At 44.2% G+C, this 20,707-nt stretch overlaps 1 protein-coding gene across 1 annotated transcript in view; it reads left to right on the forward strand.

The window, feature by feature from the left end:
• ZDHHC13 (zinc finger DHHC-type palmitoyltransferase 13) overlaps positions 1-17,544 on the forward strand; it is a 239,586-nt gene extending 222,042 nt beyond the window's left edge. The window contains exon 17 of the mRNA XM_069221911.1: positions 15,672-17,544. Coding sequence (XP_069078012.1) covers positions 15,672-15,810 — 139 coding nt within the window. The 3' untranslated portion in view covers positions 15,811-17,544. The remainder of the gene's footprint in view (positions 1-15,671) is intronic.
• Positions 17,545-20,707: the final 3,163 nt, after the last annotated feature.

The following is a 20,707-nucleotide window of genomic DNA, read 5'->3' on the forward strand; positions in this document are numbered from 1 at the left end:
AGCAAGAAAAGGTCTAGGAAATCCCTGATATCTTTGGGGAGGACATTCAGATGGAGGAAGTTGAGGAGGAAATTAGTGCCGGGAAGCCAGCACTGTTCACCTAGAGCTAGAGTCACTGTCTGAGTCAGAAGAAAAAAATCTGCAGCAGGCTTCGACACAGACATGTCACCCACACACTGAGGACTGACCCAGACCATGACACTCACTGCCCCTTTTGGGCGAGGGCTTTGAGCCCTCATTCCCTGACGACCGGGACGCCACTGCTCTCCAGCCATGGCCAGCACCGACTGAAAGCTTCAGAGTCGACTACGGGCCTGACACAGACACCGAGTCAGAGCCCCAGAACAAAACCCACATCAAAGTTAAGAGCATCTTTGATGCTCATAGGTATATTAACACTGAAGGAGACTCCAGAGCTAAAAACATCCATCAGCACCGAAAACTGTGTCAGAGTCGAAGCATCCGTCAGCAACTGAGACGCGGAGGCACAACAGAGGGTGTAGAGGAGTGCTTTAGCGCTGAGGACCCATACGTTTGACTGGGATGCTCTGAGAGCCCCCCAGAATACCCAAGGGCGATCTGGTATGGTCAGACTGTTCTGCGACAACGAGCCTCCGGGGGAAGTGGAGGAATGACTGTGCAGTTGCGGTGGGACTGCCCTGAAGTGTGAAATCCAGCAAAATCTTCTAGTGTAGTGTGGTGAGGGATGCTCCAGTGGCCCCAATGGATCCTTTGAAAACCTGTCAAGGTCCCGCGGCAGCCTAGTTCCAATGACGAGCTCTGCGTAGGAGCAATATTGTCAGTATCTTCTGTCCCTTGCCCAGTTAGGGCCGCCAGGGTGACCACTGAAGCTGCTCAGACCTGTGAGTGCCCACTGAACAATCGATGCTGGGGCCGGGGTAGAGAAAGTGACCGTGCCAGGTGAGTGCACACAGATATGGAGGCTATTGCCTGGACCCTTCCCCCCTCCCACCCCCATGCTCCTCTGAATGTCCTATGTGGAGGTGGCGAATAGGGGTGTAAGCTAGGCATACCTTAGGCCCACTGAAGGGGCCTGGAGGGCACGGTGACCAGGAGACATCAGGTACTCCAAAGGGTGGTAAAGGACGGCACTGGGGGCATCACACTGTTGCTGGTCTTGCAGGATGGAGAGTTTGCAAAGGGGTCTCGTGGGAGACCAGATGTGGCGGCATGTGGCTAAATGGCTCCACAAACTGACATCCAAGAGACCTACCCGATGTTCCTCCAGTAAGGATGAAGCTCGGTCAGACCACAGAGTAGAAGCAGTCTCCAACCACAGAGACTTGGCATAGCCGGAGTGGAGACACAAGACAGCCTAGGAATGTAGAAATGTTGATGGGATACTTCTGTGGTGCACCAGTCAGAGAATAACCCGAGGGAAGGGCAAGGCTGCCTCGCTACTATTGACAAACTCCATAGAGTGAGCGATACCCATTGGCTGGCCAGTCGACCAGGTACACGGAACCAGCGACCTCAACATCGAGAATGGGGAGAGAGAAGATGGCAAGAAGCCAACAAAGCAACACTATCACCCAATATGCCATGTCTCAGGGCCTGCTGCAGCACATGGCAGATGGTGCCCCACCCCCCCCCCCCCACCTCACACACATTTCTAGAGCAAGCAGAGAAGCTAGCAAGAGCAGCCATCCTTGAGGCGATCCAGGGGTCACGCACAGCTCTGGAGGGGAAAATTGACACAGTAATGCTTGAAGTTGCCCTACTGTGCCCGGACCTCCGTAAATGGAGAGAGCAACCGCTGTGGACCGTAGAATTGGATAGTTTGTCAATGACCTTGTTGTTCTTAAGGATCAGGCTACACGGCTCATAGCTGCCATCAAATCCTGGAAAATAGGACAGAGGATGCTGAGGGCAGGTCTAAGGCTGGTGGGGTTCCCCGAATGAGAGGAGCTGGAATCGGCCAAGCTATTCCTAGAGGAATAGATTACCCACACCCTCAGACTAAAGAGTTTGTCAAACGTGTTTGCAGTGGAAAGGCACACTGAGCCCTGGTGGTGAGGTCTCTGCCGGGCACCCCTCCTAGTGGTCAAGATGAGACTTGGGTGACCAGGGGAGAGGTAGCCTGCTTTGAACAGAGAACACTGATGTATTCAAGACAATGGAGGAATGATGCAAAATGTGATGCACTTCAACAGGGGGAGGCTCAACCTGTTACAGCTGATTGGTCTAGCCGTAAAGTGAAAATGAAAATGACCAATAAAAAGATATACTAAAAAACAAATAAGCTTGACGCTGAAACCAGCATCGGAGTCTAAGCACACGCCGATGGGTAAGTGCACTTCAAACAAGATTCGGGCTCCAAGATAGCTTTGAAGCTGAGATCCGGCACAGCACCGTTAGCCCTCTATAGCGGACTCGGAGATGCAGCAGCCCTTTGTAGAAGGTCCACAGGAAGATCTGATTCTCAACACTGACTTCTGGAAATGCATCCTCATACTGGCAAAATCATCACCAAGCCCCAACTTCAGGTCTTGCAGACTTCCTCGAAATAGACAACTCACTTCTGAGGAACAACTAACAATTCAATCACGACGGGGTACAATCCCCCTACCACAGCCATCGGCTCCTTCACCCACACCTCATCCTCCATAACCACCAACTCTTCTCCCTCTGCCTCCACCACCACCACCTCCTCTGCCTCCACCACCACCATCATCTGCCTCAATCTCCTCCACCACAAGCACAGTCATCATAGGGGTCATACCATTCATGCAATGGAGAGGTTAGCCCACCCCCTCTAGTCTGAGTATTTTCCCTGTCCACAAGATATGTAGGAGGACCCATGGGAAGATTGAGGTTGTGCCCTTCGGGACCCAGTCACCCACATGTCTACCCTTCGCAGCCTTCTCCCCCGATGATACCATCTCACATCACAAGGGTATTTAAAAGGCAGCACACTTCCTTAAAGTAGACTGGCACACAATACAAGAGGAGGAGGACTTCTTACTAGATACCCTATTGCATATACAATAAAGCCACCCAGTTCCTGCCCATGCTTAAAGGCATGCTAAAACCACCACAAGAACTGTTTAACAAGCTTATAACGGCTGTAGTTCTTACAACAAGGGTGGTCAAGAAATACAAACGCTCGCTAACTGCCCCATCGTACATTACTGTCGAGCTACCCCCTGACTTGCCAGTGGTCCATGCTGCATGTAAAAGTGCAAATGCCCAGAGGTCTGCAGACACAGAGCGTGAAAAATTTGATGCAGCAAGAAAGAGGGTTACAGCACAGGTGGCAGCCCACTGGCAAATTAGCGCTTCGGTGAGATTCTTAGCAAAATACAGTTGTGCTCAGTGGGAACAAATCGGGGAGCTCATTGAGCACCTCTCAGAGTAATATATGCAGAGGCCGCATAAATTAGTTTCAGAGGGACAAACAATTTCAAATACATCTGTTAGTGTGCCCTTAATGCAGCAGACACTGCCACAAGAGGAATTAATTCTAGCATCCTCTTTAGGAAGCATGCTTGGCTTAGGATCTCTGGATTTAAATCAAAGGTTCAACACCATCTGATCAACCTGCTGTTTGATGGAGACATCTATTCAGGTTGGTCAGATGCTGGAAAAGTTTTAAAAAGGACACCAACACTGCCAAGGCAATGGCAGCAATACAATCTCCATAACTTCAACCCAGTTTTCATCACCCACAGTTTCATAGGGTCTCCACAACCACCTCCTCAGAGACCCACATCTCTTACCAGAGGCAGCAGGATGCCCAGTGTACCATTGGGTACTTTAGTGGGTTATATAGAGGGAGTAACAATGGGGATAGAGTTATGGGAGAAGCGGCTAAGCCCTGACAAGAAATTACTCCTTTTCCCTTTACCCCCAATCATTCAGCACCTGTTGGAAGTCTGCAGGGGCTCTTACTTCAATGGCACAACTTCACCTCAGACCAACGGGACTTAGATAAACACAGGTATTGCTTAGAGATCACTGCAACACCACCAAACATACCACAAAGTCTTTACGCTTGTGGCTCACTTGAGAAGGAGCAGAATTCATGTCTACCACTATCTAGACGATTGGCTGATAAAGAGCGCCAACAAACAACTGCCTTGCCCACACTCAGGAAACTTTGGACTAACTCCACAGTTTGGGGTTCACCATAAACCAGGGCCAATCCCATCTACAACCATTGCAAATCTAACCCTTTCAAGGGGCAATACTAAATTTAGTAACAGGGAAAGCTTATTCCAGCCCTGCTTTAATCCAGAGTTTTCAGGCTCTGCTACCTTTTTTTTTTTTCAACCAAATCGTCAAATAGCAGTTTATACATTCATGTACATGTTAGGAATGATGGTATCCTATATTGCCATTGTTTCACACACCAGGCTTCACGCAGGTAAGTTACGATAAGTTTAATATAGGTGTGACCGGGAGGGAGACTCTCAGCAACTGCTGAGCTCCTCCATTCTAAGCCCCCACCCTATCTTGGAATCTACACACAATATTCTGCAGCGCGAGGCTGCTTCAGCAAGACATTACAATAAAACATTACACATACCCTTTCCTCACTAGGTTACAAAGGTTTTAAGAAAATTTCTGTTACCAAACACAGTCCTTCAATTTCTTGGGTAACCTTAACATTGCCTTTTCACGCAAACTCACTCCCTGTCTCCATCCTTCGTGACCAATGATTTGGTGTCAACTTCGGTAAACATTTTCCGCTTAATGCATTCCAGAACTTTTACAACTTTACTGCGATTCCACATATTCCCATCACTCAACAACAAAGAATACTTGTACACCTTCACCACATTCTAAGGCTCCGATAACTTGGAATCGCACTTATTGATTTTCCCCCCTTTCACCACACAAACCTTATCACCAACCATGTAGTCTCCTAACACATCTTCTTTTGCTCCTTTTTTCCTTTCTATACCTTTGGAGAATAATGACCTATGCTTCTTTCCTCTTATTATCTCAAAAGGAGATTTTCCAGTCACACTATGGGGAGTTGAGCGGTATGCCCAAATCAGATCCTTATCTGCTTTCAGACAATTTATTCCATTACTGCCAATTGCAGGCCATCCTTCAAGGTTGTGTTCCACCTTTCCACTAGTCCATTGCTCTGGGGGTAATAAACTGGTGCGCTTATATGTTCAATGTTATAACTTTTCAAAAAGTCAGTCATAACATTTAACACAAATTGCACTCCATTGTCAGACACGATTGCTTCAGGTGCCGCTTCAGAATCAAACAAAAACTCTACTACAGTTATAGCATTGATGTTGTCAACAAATTTTACTACAGGCCACCGAGAAAAGTAATCCACCACCACCAAAGCATATTTAGGAACCTTCCCCAAAACATAAAATGGACTCATGATACCGATGGCTATTTTTTTCCCCACGGCCTGTTTAACTTATCTGACTGTGTGGGAGAGTTTTTCACCACTTTTTTATACTTGTCACTCCACACACATAAAACACATTCCCTGGTATGATGTTCCACATCTGTCTATGCCAGGCCCCCAGTACTTAGATCTAATGAACCTCTTAGTCGCACTCATGCCCAAATGGCCCTCATGGGCAAGCTTCAACACACGTTCACCCAAAACAGCAGGAGCAACCAGTTGTTCCCCTCTAATTATCACACTCCCTTCCAGAGAGAATTCTACACTAACATGACGGAAACACTGTTTCCATGGAAGCATCACCCCTTGACGGCCAACCATTTTGGACGTATTTTATAACCTCCTGCAAAACAACATCTCTTTGTGTTTCCTTTACCCATTCATCATGAGGGATCCTACCCTCCATTGTACTTCCTACATCCATGTCCACAACAGCTATAAGCTCCTCAGGTTCTTCATCTTCTTCCACCTCACTCTTAACGGGCAATCTTAGACAGACACTCTGCCAATACATTCATCTTCCCTGGTGCATACTCCAATACATAGTTGTACTCTAACATTCTTGTCACCCAGCGGGCAATCCTGTGAGTGGCTCTACATGCACCCTTAGTTGAAAACACTTCAATTAAGGGTCGGTTATCCATTCTTAATACAAAAGTCATTCCCCACACACTTCCTAAAGTAGTTCACCCCTCACCAACACTCAAGAGCTTCCTTTTCAATAGTGGAATAGTTTTTCTCAGCTTCTCTCAAAGGTCTGGACTCGTATGCGCAATAGTTACCTCCTTGCCCTCTCCTATTTGCAATAAAACAGCACCTAACCCAACAGAACTAGCATCCGTGTTGATGATGGTACGATCTCCAGTGTTAAAGGGTTTGAGTGCAGGCGCAGAAGATATGTCTTTTCAACACTCCAAACTCTGACTCACACTCATCACACCACACAAATCGCTCTTTTTGGCACAATAACTTCCTCATGTGTTTAGTTTTATCTGCAAACATCGGAATAAACTTCGAATAGTACTCCGCTAGACCCAAAAAAGATCTGAGTTGGTCCCTGTTGACTGGAGAAGGTGCATTTTCAATGGCTACCACCAAATTCGATTTAGGGTAGATACCATCTTCGTCTAGCCAATGACCTAAATATTCTACACCAGATGCACTCATCTTACATTTCTCCAGTACGATGGTCAGACCACTCTCCCTCAAAATACCAAGAACTGATCTCATAGTATGATCATGATCATGGTCAATTTGATCTTTCCCAAATACCAAAATGTCATCCTGAAAATAAGTTATGTGGAGAATATCTTTCAACAAATGATACATGGCCCTTTGAAAAACAGCTGACGCAGACACAGACACCAGACCAAAAGCATGCCTTTATATCTGTAAGCTCCCTCTGGTGTGATGAAGGACATCAGCTCACGAGATTCAGGATGCAACATTATCCGGTGGTAAGCAGATGACAAATCTAATGTGGAAAACACTCTAGCCCCTTCACTGTGGACAACAATTGCCCGATATTTGGTAAAGGATGTCTATCCACCCAGATTGCCTCATTCAGATCTCGGAGGTCCACGCATAAGCGTAAATCCCCATTACTTTTCTTTGCAATGACCACAGGAGCTAACCATTCAGATGCTTCAATCTCTTCAATCACATCCTGCTCACATAACCTTGTTAACTCTTGACGCAGCTGTTTCCTCAACACAGTTGGAACGGAATGTGGCTTATGAGCTTTTTGCTTTGAAAAGATTTTGCGCACGATTCCCTTCAGTTTTCCCAACTCCTTCCTGAACACCTGTGGATATTCTTCCACAAAGGTGACACTCTGCACATTGCAATTCTGCAAATTGCTCACATCAGTGCCTGCACCCAGTACCTGTTCAGAAGGGTTGGGATCTAACCTTATTTAAAGATCTTTTTGCTGTGGCCAACCTAAAAGATTGGCACCTTCTTCAACAAAGTACACTTTAGAAGATACCACCACGCCCCGAAACTCCAACTTGGCTTCCATGTACCCCACTAATCTATGGGCTTATTTCCTCATGGTACTAAACGCACATCAGGAGGTTTGAACTCACGCTCAGGAAATTTTGACAATTTCTCTTTCCCAATTTGCGGGTAATGTGCTCCCGAGTCAGCCATCACATTCATCTCAACCCTATCAGTATTGATGACACAGTAAAGTCCACTCGCATTTACACTTCCGACATCCACAACCTGCAGTATGAATTATTGGACACCCTTATCGTTGTTCTCACACTCTACAGAACTGATCACTCCTTTAGCCTTCTTTACATCAAGCTGTTTTCCCTTGCACACCCTAGCAAAATGCCCCTTTTCGTTACATCTCCTGCAAATCTGACCAATTGCAGGACAACATGAATCAGTTGCAATAAGCCCCCTTAATCCACATTTAAAACAAATAAAATTGTTTTTCTCCTCTGATTTTGCAGAAGCACTGGTTTGATCCATTTTCTTGTACTTGAAACCATCAGCATTGACAGAATTCACTTTTTCTGTTGGGGTTCACAGCTCTTTTAAACCCTCATTTGTTATTTCCATTCTTTTTATTATGTCTGTTGCCCTCTGTAGAGTCAAATCCTCCGTATTCAGCAGTCTTTCCTGTATTTTCTTGTCATGCACCTTTAAAACCAGCTGGTCTCTTAGCATCTCGTCCTGAACATGTTTGTAGTCACATGAGGATGCCAAAGCCCTTAATGTGGCAACATAACTCCCCACTGATTCTTCCGGTAATTGCCACCTTCTTAAAAATTGTAATCGTTCCACTACAATATATTTTTTTCCCCAAATTCACATCCAACTGTTCCATCGTGATTTCGTACTCATCTTTGTCTTGGTCATCCTCATCCTCCGGATAAGGCAAGTGCTTTAATATACGCCTTCCCTGAGCTCCCAAACAATGTTTGAGAATAGCCAATTTCCTAGACGCTGTAAAAATATCACTCCCCACAGCCAAAACATAGGCTTCAAAACCCTCTTTCCAGTTTTCTCAGGCTGTTTTTGGTTCGTCAGGAGTGTTGGGAAAAAGCACAGGAGCTGCCAACCCCACCATATTGTTATTATAATTAAGTCAAATGTAGTGAATGAATATACGACAATAAACAATTTGATTGACCAGGATGCTGCTTTTCTTTGCCGTTAACAGTTGTCTGACCAGAATGTCTAACCAGTGCCAAAATCACAGAGAAAATGTCACTAAAAACGACCTGTATATTGCTAAAAGAAAATATATATTTTTTAATATAATGAAGACGTGTTGAATCCGTGTGTAGCAGTTCCTAGGCAACAAAATTGGACAGTAACCGAAGAGTTGCTAAGGACACAAAGCCAGAACGAAGTGTTGTTATGGATGGCTGTTGCTAGGCAACACCAGCGTAAACATGCTCGGATCGTACTGACGAAGGGTTACCATGGACAGCTGCTGCTAGGCAACTGTCAATAACAACGTGTTCGAGCCGTGCTGAAGCACACAGGCTCATCACGCAATGTCTGTGTTTTTTTTTTCCAAAACGCACATCTTCTCAGCCTCTTGTCTCTGCTGTCGACTCACAGCAGTGGACATGGCAGAAAACGCGCCCTTTTCTTCTCAGGCTCTCCTCTCTGCCGTTGACTCACCAGCAGTGGACACGGCAGCCAACAGCTCGAGAATGCATGAAACGGCAATACACCCTCCAACCAGCGCAATGGAGCATCAAAAATCAGCTCTGTGGATCGTCAGCAACGCCAGACGTGCTGTCTCTGCTCCCGGTCACAAAGCCGCCCTTGTCACCAGTGAAAAGATCCGTCTTCACACGCAGGTGAAGATAAGTATATTATAGGTCTGAGCTCTCCAACAGGCCGGACCTTTTCACGCAACATCATGGAACTCTAAAATCTCCCACTCCAATGCACCTCAACCTAGCAATTTGGTTCCTGAATTTCTAGAGTTTGGATATCTTAATTTACCCCCTGAGAGTATGGATATCCTCTGGAAAGCTTGTCGCCCCACCCCTACGGCTTGTTGTGCAGCAAAGTGGAAAAGGTTTGTACATTACTGCATTCACAAACACATGAATCCTCTAAACCACAGGTACAAGACATTATGTGCTACCTTTTCCATTTGCAACACTCAGGCCTAGCTTAAACATTGATTTGCTTGCATATAGCTGCAGTGACAGAATATCTACAAAACAGGGAACACTCCTCACTTTTGAGAATCCTTGTAATTAAAAGTTTCATGGAGGGACTCAAAAACCATCCCTCCTAGACTAACTCCAGTCCCCAATCATAATGTAGTTCTCACAAGGTTGATGAGGCCCTCTGTTCAAACCTCTTCCTTTATAACTTCTGTCCTGGAAAGTGACTTTCCTAGTCACTATCAACTCACTCAGACAAGTAAGTGAAATCCAAGCATTAACCCTAGAACAACCTTTTTTCAAAATACATTCTGACAAAGTAGTTCTTCACATCAATCCAAAGTTCCTAGCTAAAGTAATATCTTCATTACATCTCAACCAAACCATAGAACTGCCAGTGTTCTTTCCACACCCATCCACAGTAGCAGAAAGGGATGTTAAGAGCCTTAATGTACTATATAAATACGACACAAGTATTTTGGAAAACTCAACAATGGTTTGTGGCCTTCTCAAAATCCTGTAGCGGGACCACTATCTCAGAACAAGGAATAGCTTGCTGGCTGGTCAAATACATACAAACGTGCTATGCCAAAGCCAAAAGACCGCTTACAACACATCCAAAGGAGTATTCTACTAGGAGAAAAATAGCTACACTGGCTTTTTTAGAGAACATTCCTATTGCAGACATTTGTAAGGCTGCTACTTGGTCTATACCACGCACCTCTACTAAATAACGTGTGAATGTTCTGGCAAAAAAACAAGCCCAAGTAGGGCAAGCTGTCCTACGTACACTTTTTTTAGTGTTCTGCAACATCCCTTTCCTAACCACAGCCTTAGAGGGGAAACTGCTATCTAGTCTGCATAGCATGTGTACCTACAGCTACACATGCCACAAATGGAATATGTTACTTACCCTGTATACATCTGTTCATGGCATGTAGTGCTGTAGATTCACATATGCCACCCTCCTCCCGGGGAGCCTTTGGTTGTTGCAGATAACGCACATACGATATTACTTCTTCTTTCCTTTTTACATGAACATCTCTATGCTTCGCCTTACTCTTTATCCTAAACCCGCTAGACGGGGAAAAACAATCTGAATATGGAGCCAGTGTTAATGCTCAGTACTGATGAAGGGAGGAGTCTCTACACCTCGTGACTTGAAAGACTTTCTTCAATGAAAAAGAAGTTGTACACGTCCGATCCCAACACTAGATGGCAGGAGTATGCATAACATGTGCATCTATAGCACTATATGCCACAAAATGATGTATACAGGATAAGTGATCTATTCCTTCTTCCATCTGCAGAGAAAAGTGTTGTGGAGACAGGAGTCTACGAAAGACAGATAGCTACTATTTAACCCAGAATTCAGTTTATTGCAGTTTTGTAATGTGGCAATAGGAGTCTACCAACAATAGAAAGACACATTTTAAGTCACCCCTAGATTTAAAAATATGCTGCAGGAGTAGTATTCTCTTTGAGATAAGAGGTGCTGCCAAATGCAGTTTATAGTAAAAGAAGATGACAATTTTTACATTATTCTATGGCAAAACATACCACCAAGTATTTTTGCTTGAGGATATCATGCGTTTTCAGTTAGCACCTAAGTAAAATTGTTTTATTTGTGTAGACTGCTCAGATTTTATACATTTAAATATCTTGCACACCAGTATAATAGTGGGCCAAAGTTTCTGCTCTGGTACGTCTGGCCATTTTTAAAGATTATTTTGCCTTATTTGGAATGTGTTTTAGGGAAATGTTAGACACCATAAAAACAGCAATGAACAGCCCACACCCTATTATTATTATTATTAAACAGCATTAGTCAAATGAATATAGTTAAAAGTGCAAAAAAACATTATTAGTGTTGGACTTGGCCCTCTCTGCAGGGTCACCCCCAATATTTTTGCTTTCATTCATTCTATTTTTGCTGATTTTGTTTTGTAGGCCTTATGACCAGTGCCAAAGTGATGTGCTCATTCCCTAAAAAATAAGTCCATAGTAGAGTAGCATACCATATACAGAGGGCCCGTAAGTTAAATGCTACTTGTGGACCTGCACCACCTATTGTGGCACCCACTTCTCATGTCCCTGCTCTGCCATTGCATCCTGAATGCAGTTTTAAACTGCCAGTTTGATTTAGGAAAATAAGCCTCTTGCAAAGCCCTAAACTCCCCTTTTATTACATATATAACACTCCAGAAGTGGCTCTAGGTACCCCATGGGGCAGGCTGCATTGTAATCAAGAGGTTGGACGTGTACTTTTAAGTTTTGCATGTCCTGGTACAGTGAGGCCTACCTCTCCCATAAGATAACATTGATTTGCCTTATTACATTTAACAAGCGCTAACCTTTTGATTAGGAACGGGTAAACAATTAATGTTCGGTGTCCCAGAAAGTGTAATTTAAAAACCTCTTTAATGGTAAAGTTGGATTTTAAGTGACAATTTTTGGGGCCTGTAGCCTGTTCCAGGGTCACATGACTGGGTGTAGGTGGCAGTTGTACTGTGTTTATTCCTCCCCCACACCCACACAATAGAGGGGTTAGTTGTGCCTGGATGGTGTATTACTGGTAGGATGGGGAGGGGCACAGCACCACGTGCAAATCAATAGGCTAGTCGCTACCTTCACACAAAGGACTCTTCACCACAGCATTGTTCATGCAGCCAGCTTGGAGCCAGGGCAGGGGGGTAAGGAAACTTCAGGCAGTTCAAACTGAATTATCTAGAAACGTCTCTGCCTTTAAAGAAGGCACCAGGTATAAACATAGGACCCTTAGACCCACTCTTCAGTTCACTTTCGGCACCTGTGGGATGACTCTCAGAGGATTGCCGGCTACTCTTGCCTGCCTTGTATTTCAGAGGACTGCTTTGCTGCACCTGTAAGGAGTGCTCCACTGCCTAAAGCCTGCCTTGAACTCTGAGGCCTGTTCTGCTGCTTGAACCCAGGACTACAAGGGTAACTCCAAGGGGTGGTTGGCTAGCCTCCTGAGGGCCTCCGGGGGCTGAAAAGGCTCCAACCATCTTGAGCTCGCACCTAAACCCAGCCTGAGTGAGTCCGAACCGTCCACATGGTGCCTACCCAGCCCTGAGCCCTTGTGAGTGGTGCTAACGGTGCCAATAAAGCCAAAATCCAAAGTTTGGGACTTTGAAAATGTTTAGCTAAAAACTGCTCTGAGAACCAAAAGGACAGTGGGACCAACCTGCTCATTTATCCACCCCAAGGTGCATCGCTGGTCGGCCTGACTTTTGGCAACTCCCACCTCATTCTTCTCAGAAAATCCTGTTCAGCAGTTATTTGGAGAAGGGATATCTGGCCTTGTGGAGAGTTCGTCAGCCACAGCCTCCAGCCTCATTCAGCTGGAGATTCATGACGTCCATAAAAGACTAAGGCCCTCATTATAACAATGGCGGTAAAAAACGCCTACCGCCACAGCGACAGCCGCCAAAAGACTGTAGCTGCGGCTACCAGCCATCTGCCGTATTATGACCACAGCCAGATTTACGCCAGAAGGATGGCAGAAATCCGGCTGTGGCTATGCCGGCGGATGGCAGTATGGTGGCGCTGCTGCCACAAGCAGCGCCACGCCAGTAGACCGCCGCCAGCCGTATTATGATCATTAATACGTCCTGGCAGTGTTCTGCTGGCGGACACTGCTGGTGGCAGCAGTGCCCCGCCCTGTCTTCTGTCAGAGGACCCCCCGACTACAGGTAAGTCGGGTCTCTGACATGGGAGGGGGATGGGGGGGGTGTTGTGTGTGTGTGTGCATGTTTGTGCAGGTATGCAGGTGTGTGTTGGGTGTTGGATGAGAGAGGGTGCATGTTTGAAGGTGTGAGTGCATGGATGTGTTTTGTGTCTGGGTGTATGTTTGAAAGTGTGTGCGGGAATGGATGTTTGTGGGAAAGTGTGTGTGTGTGTGTGTGTGTGTGAAGGGGGCGTGAATGTAGGGCGGTGGGGGGCTTTGGAGAGGCAGGGGGTGTCGGGGGGGTAACGAGAGAGGGAGAGGGAGGGGGATGTGGGGAAGATCCCTATCAGTGACAGAGAAGGAATTCCCTGTCACTGATACTGCCTACTGCCATGGTTTTCATGGCTGTAAGGAAGCCACGCAAACCAAGGCGGGGTCATAATCCAGCAGGCGGAACAGTGGCGGCCGCTGGGCTGGAGATAGATATCTTCAGCCCGGCGGCTGTCACCGCCATGGCGATCGGAGTGGTACATTGGTGGGTTGGCTTCAGCCAACCCGTCATTGTCATAATATGGCGGTGAGTGCCGCCAGCTTGTTGGCTGTACTTACCGCCATATTACCACTGACCGCAGGGGTCATAATGACCTCCTAAATCTGAACAATATTTACGACAGCTTCATTCAGCAGTGCCCTGATGTTGATGCCTCCCCCTCGGACACTGCATGCAACCTTGCCACGCTGAACCTCTACCCTACTCAAATATTTTTCTTCAAATTTCTTTTAAGTCCAAAGGTAAGCGTCAACCTGGCCTAATCCATCTTTTGTATCTGTTTCGCGCTCCATCCCGGTCAGCCATATTTTTCGATTTCGACCTGATCTCACACGACTGAGTCCTCAGTTGGCATTTTGATCTTTTAGGTGCTAGTTTTTATCATTAACTGTAAAAATTCATAACTCCTGTTCTACTGATGAGATTTTGTTTGCTTTGGTGTCAAATAATTTTTCTAAATTGATGTGGGATTTTTCTTGTTTTGGGTTTCACTTTTACTGTTTGTGTGCTGCATAAATATTGTACAAAATGCCTCCAAATTAAGTCTGACTGCTTTTGTTCCAAGCTACCAGAAGGTTAAGCACAGTGTAATTTACTGACTTTTGTGGTTAACCCTGACAGGGATTGTGGCTCTTGGTTGAGCAGGGTTAACCCCACTCAACCAACTACCCAATTTCTCAGTTTTACCCAGTTTACCTTGCCAGAAAAACAGTTTGTGCATTCCTAAGGTGTGAAAAACAGTACCAAATCAACCAATAACTAAAACAGTGTGTTGGACTGTGTTTGTCAAGCCTTGGCTTGTATGTGAAATTAGTTAATAATAGTCCCCAATGTGTGATGGTGGGTTACCAGCCTTACATATAAACGTCAGTTTACTGTTCCAATTAGACTGTAATACATGTGGCATAAGCCTGCAGAAATAAAATAGTCTGTCACTAGTGAGGTTTTTTTTAAATACTTTTTATTGATCACTTTCAACTTGTTAGATACAGATAACAACATAACCACATTTGCCATCAATAAAGATGTATATCAGAGGCGCCATGTCAAGCTACACATACCCAGTCTGTGGGTAGTATGTCCATGGAACATATTCCATAGCCCTTCCCGTCTGGGTTTCTTCAGGAAACGACGGGAGGTATGCAGTCATGGGTGCCCAGAAATCTTTTGGTCGTGATGGTCACAGCAGGTCTTTGGCATATTTCTCCAGTTGTTCTCTACAATATGCAATGTCTCGCAACCACTGTTTGGGTTTAGGGTCTGACTTCTTTACTGGGTGAGTAATTAACAAAATGCCTAGCCCTTTTACTTGATCATTGATATGGATTTGGATGGCTGTTGTTGGAGACTATGCTATAAAGTCAGCAGAGGTCGAAGATAGGTGAAGTTACCTCAGAATCTAGCACTAACTTCTGAAATATGTCAAACTTCTAACTCTTGAGTGTGTCAGCACAGGAGACACAAATTACATTACTTCCTCTTCTCTGGCATGGATTATATTTCCTAATGCTTCAACATTAGAAATGTCATAGATACGCATCGAATCTATGAAAGATACAAAAGCTGGAGAGGTGTAGTTACAGATAAGAAACATTTTTATTTTCATGGTTATAATATTCAGTCTTCAGGAAACACATCTGATCCTGAAACTCCTAGGCTTGTGGATATTTGAAAGATATAAATGCAGGAGGATCAAGATTACAAGTAAATAACGTTTTATATTAAAGTAAGGCTGGTTGAAATGCAATCTTTCCAGTCTGTCGACACGTGTGAACAAATGTATGGAGCTAGACTGTCATAATAGGCTTTGTTTACTGATTGATTTGCACATACATATGTATTTTGTAGGATTAATTGCTTCATCAATATTTTATATTTAATTTTCAGCCAGGGGTGCTTGCAGAACATTGCAGATTTTTTCCAGTGTCGATGCTTCGGATTGCTGAAGCCCAATGTGGTGGACTGGACTAGGCAATACACAATGATTATTGATCCATCACAACATTCACATTTCCAGACTGTGTGACTGAACTTGATCCTGGTACTTGGAAAACAGTGGCAACGAGGAACAGTTTTTGCCAGTAGAATGGGTACCAAGAATGTTTTTGAAAATGCGCTACAGAACTGAATGTCCTATTTTACCATTATTTGAGTTTAAAAAAAATTGGGATCCTCGTCCTACATAAACTGTATTGACAAATGTCAACTTTGTTTTCTAGTTGTTGAGGTCATTAACGCAAGTCAAAGATTCAGGGGATCTTTTTAATAGGTGTCCACGCTGACAGGCAGCTCTTCTGGTTCACTGATGTTTAAGAAAATTGCTTACAACTGTTTAGTCATTGTAATGAGTGTTATTCAGACTTTATTTATTAATGTTTCTTTTAAATCTCGTCCTTTTAAAACCACCCCATCAATTTGCTGTTTTTTTTTAAAGAAGGAAGGTATGCCTAAATTGTGAACAAGAGACCGTGAAGAATTGCTACTAACATTTTCTAATTTGGGTGATTTTTATGCACAGGTGAATCATTTTTAAGTGACCACCCTCCAAAAGCTTAAAAGGATACTCACATGGACCCTTTTATTTATTTTTAATCAAGAAAACATATGAAATGTGGTAATAGTCCATCTTTGTACTGGAACAGCAACAAATAAATGTATTGTACGTTAGGAGTAAGAAACTCACCACTTGTATATGCAATGAACAACAGTGCTGTCAAGACCGTTTTCTAACTGTTGTGCTCATGTAGTGAAGCTCCTATGTGAAAATAAGTTATTTGCTCATCAAAAATCAGAACAAGTCCAAAACGCTGTATTTGCTTCCAGTGCATACACAAATTCAAATATTTATCTGCGCAGTTAGCTTGTCATAGCTGTCAGTGGGTGTCTGTCCTTTGAATGAAAAACTTGTTCCAAGTTGCTTACTATGAACCTACCTTGTTCATTTGATTATATCTGCAACCCTGGAGTTAGATACTGGATCATACCTTTTTGTATATTAAGAAAACAGCAACCAGAGGAAAAAAAACACAAAAGGGATGCCTCTGTTTACAATTTAGGAATAGAATTAAAAGTTCAGCGCATCTTTGCTTTTCATACTGCTTCTCAAAGTATGTTTTTTTGTTCCGAAGCAATAATTGGGGGTGTTGTCCGCAGCATACTAAGTTGCAGAGCTCTCTGCTGGACTTTACTCTCGTCCTGGTTTATCAGCACTTAGTATGATGCAACATGTGACCTAACATATTTTGAAGAAAAAGTGAAAATGCAATCCCTAGCCTGTTCAGGGCTGAACCAGGATCGGCTGATAGCCCCCTAAATGTATTGGACGAGTGGACAGGTGTTGTTCAGGCATCTTGTCCATGTGACAAGATGCCAGCCCTTTAACTAAAATCTTTAAACAGGTGACGGTGCTAATTGGCCTCGTGCAACACCTTAAACCAGTTCTAGATTTTGGCCATCAACACTTTTGATTTTGGGACATGTTGGTTTTTTTTCATGAAAGTTAGAAATCTGTGAATGCTTAGTGTTGTAGGCGTCAAAGCCATCACCAATCTGGGGTTTCACACATGAAAAGCAGCCACTTGGCAGCTAGGTACAAGTTACCTGAATATAATGAAGTAGTAAAGTGTGTTTTATAAAGATGGAAATGATCATAGAGAAATCATTTATTTTTGTAAGATTTTGTATTGTACTTTGTGGCTTGTAATTGTTGTCTCAAAGTTGGTGTTGTATTTGTTGAGTAAAATCAGCATGGTACTATTAATAGTTTTAGTATCTTCTTTCACACATTTCTTTGTCATACTTACAAATAATCTTCCTCAATTATCAAATACAGGTGAATAACTATCTTGGAAATGGTGTGATGCAGTCGAGCATGGAAGTACTTAAAGATTTGTGAACATATTCTAAGGGGCTGATAACTTGGCAAGCAAAGGTTTGGCAGTCAGGGTGATAGAGTGATTTACTCCTTCACCTTGACTGTACTTTCACCTGCAAAATTATGAAAAGACCACCACGCCAGTGGTAATTTTTTAAAGCATTGCCAGTAACCACCGTCACAGAAGTTCCTGTCAATGCTTTTTGCAGTTTGAGCATAACAGAGCCGTATGGCAAACTGTTCTCTTTTTTTTTTTATTTTCAAAAAGAAAATCCTGAGTCTCCTCCCATGGCGAGGGGAGTATTTCACAGTTTTCACTGCCCCTTACCACCTGTGTTTTCCTGGCAGTGGGGGAAAGTGAAAACTGGCCTCTAATTTCAGCCATTTAATTTAGATGGCTGGAATTAAAGTAAACCTCCACTAGGCCATTGGAGGGGTTTAATCATGCTAGTGTGATTAAACCAAAGGTCAGACCGATTCTACATTACGCGGGCGGACCACAGTCTTGGCCGACTGGATACTCTGTTGTCGTCGTGACGGAGTATCCATACCGGTAATATATAAATCAGGCACTGAGTCTCAGAATACCCTGAGGAATGAAGGAAAAAGCAGGGGAGGTACATGAAGATACAGCAGCAATCTTCCTCACAGACCCCCAACGTTTTTGGGGAACATGACCCTCAAGACATTGAAGAGGACGAGGCTGGCCCCTTCGGTGTCCCAGCACCCAACCTACATCCAGCCCAGAGACTCTGCCATCAAGAACCTCTGAGGCTGAAGACCAAGACAGGGCATCCCCGGCATCAAAACCAGCATGGACCCTTTTTATTTTATTTATTTTTTAATAATCTTTATTGGATTTTGACCCAAAACACACACCATTTGCGAAGAGAGCAAATAACTTTTATTTTTAAAATTTTGTCATAGTGCAAAGTATATAGATCGACACCAAAGAAAAAGAAAATAAAGACTTTTGGGCAGTCCAGAAAATTAATCCAGAAATTGCTCTTCAAGTTATTATGCTAATCACATACCCGAACGTCCGCCATGCCATTAGTGCCTGCAAGAGTTTAACATATCATGCCACTGTCCTTGCCTTCCAGTTGAGGTGGCTCGGAAGGATTTAGCACGGGTAAGCCCAGCTAAGCCAGTCTAATAAGAGAGCCCATATCGTTTTCCCCATTCGATTGGCTTTTTTGCTCCTTTTTTCATAGAAAGCCATTTCCAGATTAAAATTGCCAGAAGCTGGGCAAACCAATGTTGAAAAGCTGGGAGGTCCTTTTCCAACCACAAGGATGCAATGCATAGCTGAGATACAGCCAAGTCAAAAAAGAGAAATCTCGGGGCTCGACCGGGGATCATATTGCCCTGCACCCCCAGCAAAACACATTGCGCAGTTGACACTACCTTCTTACCCAGGCACATATCAATATAGGAAGAGAAGCTACTAAACATGTGGACTAAATCTACATCACTAAAGCGACAAGCGGACAAGGCATGCCGGCTGTGCCTCCCCTCTTGCAATTTTCTGGGGTGTACAATAGAAGTTGTCAAATGTTTTGTAATGCTGGACTTGTAGGTTAGCCGAAAGTACAGTGGTGTTGGCTAATTCCAGTGATTTAAGAAAGTGGGATTCATCTAGCCCTTACCACCACTTTTCAGATTGTCGTTCGAGATTATCAGGTGGTAATGAGTTCAGCTCCCTTTATAGTTGACTAATCGTACAGTGATGTATCCCCATCACTTGATCCAGCAAGGCAGTATTCTGGAAGCCCAAGGCCCGCCCCCTTTCTCTTTAGAAAATCACAAATTTGTAAATACTTGAATTCTTTCCAGGAGACATCAAATTTGTCCCGCAACTCCTCATAGGATATTATTGCCCCTTGTCTAAACAAGTCTCCAAGACTCGTAATTCTGCCAGGCCTCCCAATCCTGAACCATGGGGCCACTAAAGATTTCTGGCAGACACGGGTTTCGATGCATGGTGGTGTAATAATGAAAACAACCCAGCCCAAGCTCCTTGCGCAGCGAGGCCCAAATTCTATACGCACCCTCCAAAGTCTTAAACCGAGTTTAAAACTAGTTAGGTCCTACTTGCCTCAAAAAGCATCCACATGCTTCGTTCCCAAGCAAGAGTTCATTAATAAATGGATTTCAAGCTGCCATACCATTCCTACCATGATCCCTAAACAATTGACATACAAATTGCAGAGCTGCTGCCCAGTAATACAATTTGAGATCGGGTACTGCCCTGCCCCCTCTGTCTCTAGGTAAAGTCAGTAAAGCGCCCTTCTGGGTTTGGAGCAAGTCCATATAAACCGCATGATCATCGCATTCATGGCCTTGGACTAGGAGTCATTGAATTCGAGAGGGATGGTCCTAAAGGAATACAACACTTTTGGAAGAAAGATCAACCCATGATCTACAAATATAAGTTATTCAATCTCTGGAAATCCTTGGTGGCTTTCCCAGTTGCAGGAGCTAAATTGCGTTCAACCAGTTGACTCAGATCTGCTGTCATAGTCACACACAAGTATACTACACACTCAACAACTCTTTTGTCTCTCACTTGCAAATATCTGTTTACTACTTGGGTCTTCCATGATTAGGCAGATAGCCAGAAAAATGTCCAGAGGCCTGAGCTTCGTGTTCTATTTGCTGTAAGGCAAGATGGGATCAGATGCTGCAATTGCCACATTGTCCGCATAGCCCAACCCTAATGTTGCACAGGCTTTATCAATAAGTTCTGCTCTAATTTCCAGATTAACGGGTCAATATGAAGCGCAAATAGTAAAGGGGAGCCGGGTCATCCCAGCACGTGCCTTTGTAAATTTGGATCTCACCGGACTGCCGCCCCCCCCTACCCCCATCAGATGCAATGTAGCAGTGGCATTGCAATAAACTGCACTCACAGCTTTAATGTATCCAAGATCTATGCCAAATCGGCCCATAACTGTCCACTAAAAGGCCCAAGACACCCTATTGAAGGCCTTTTCGGTATCCAGAATTATCAAGGCCATAGGGTTTCCCGATACTGATGCTGCATTCA

Source organism: Pleurodeles waltl, chromosome 3_1 (assembly GCF_031143425.1).
Source record: "Pleurodeles waltl isolate 20211129_DDA chromosome 3_1, aPleWal1.hap1.20221129, whole genome shotgun sequence".
Taxonomy (NCBI): Eukaryota; Metazoa; Chordata; class Amphibia; order Caudata; family Salamandridae; genus Pleurodeles; species Pleurodeles waltl.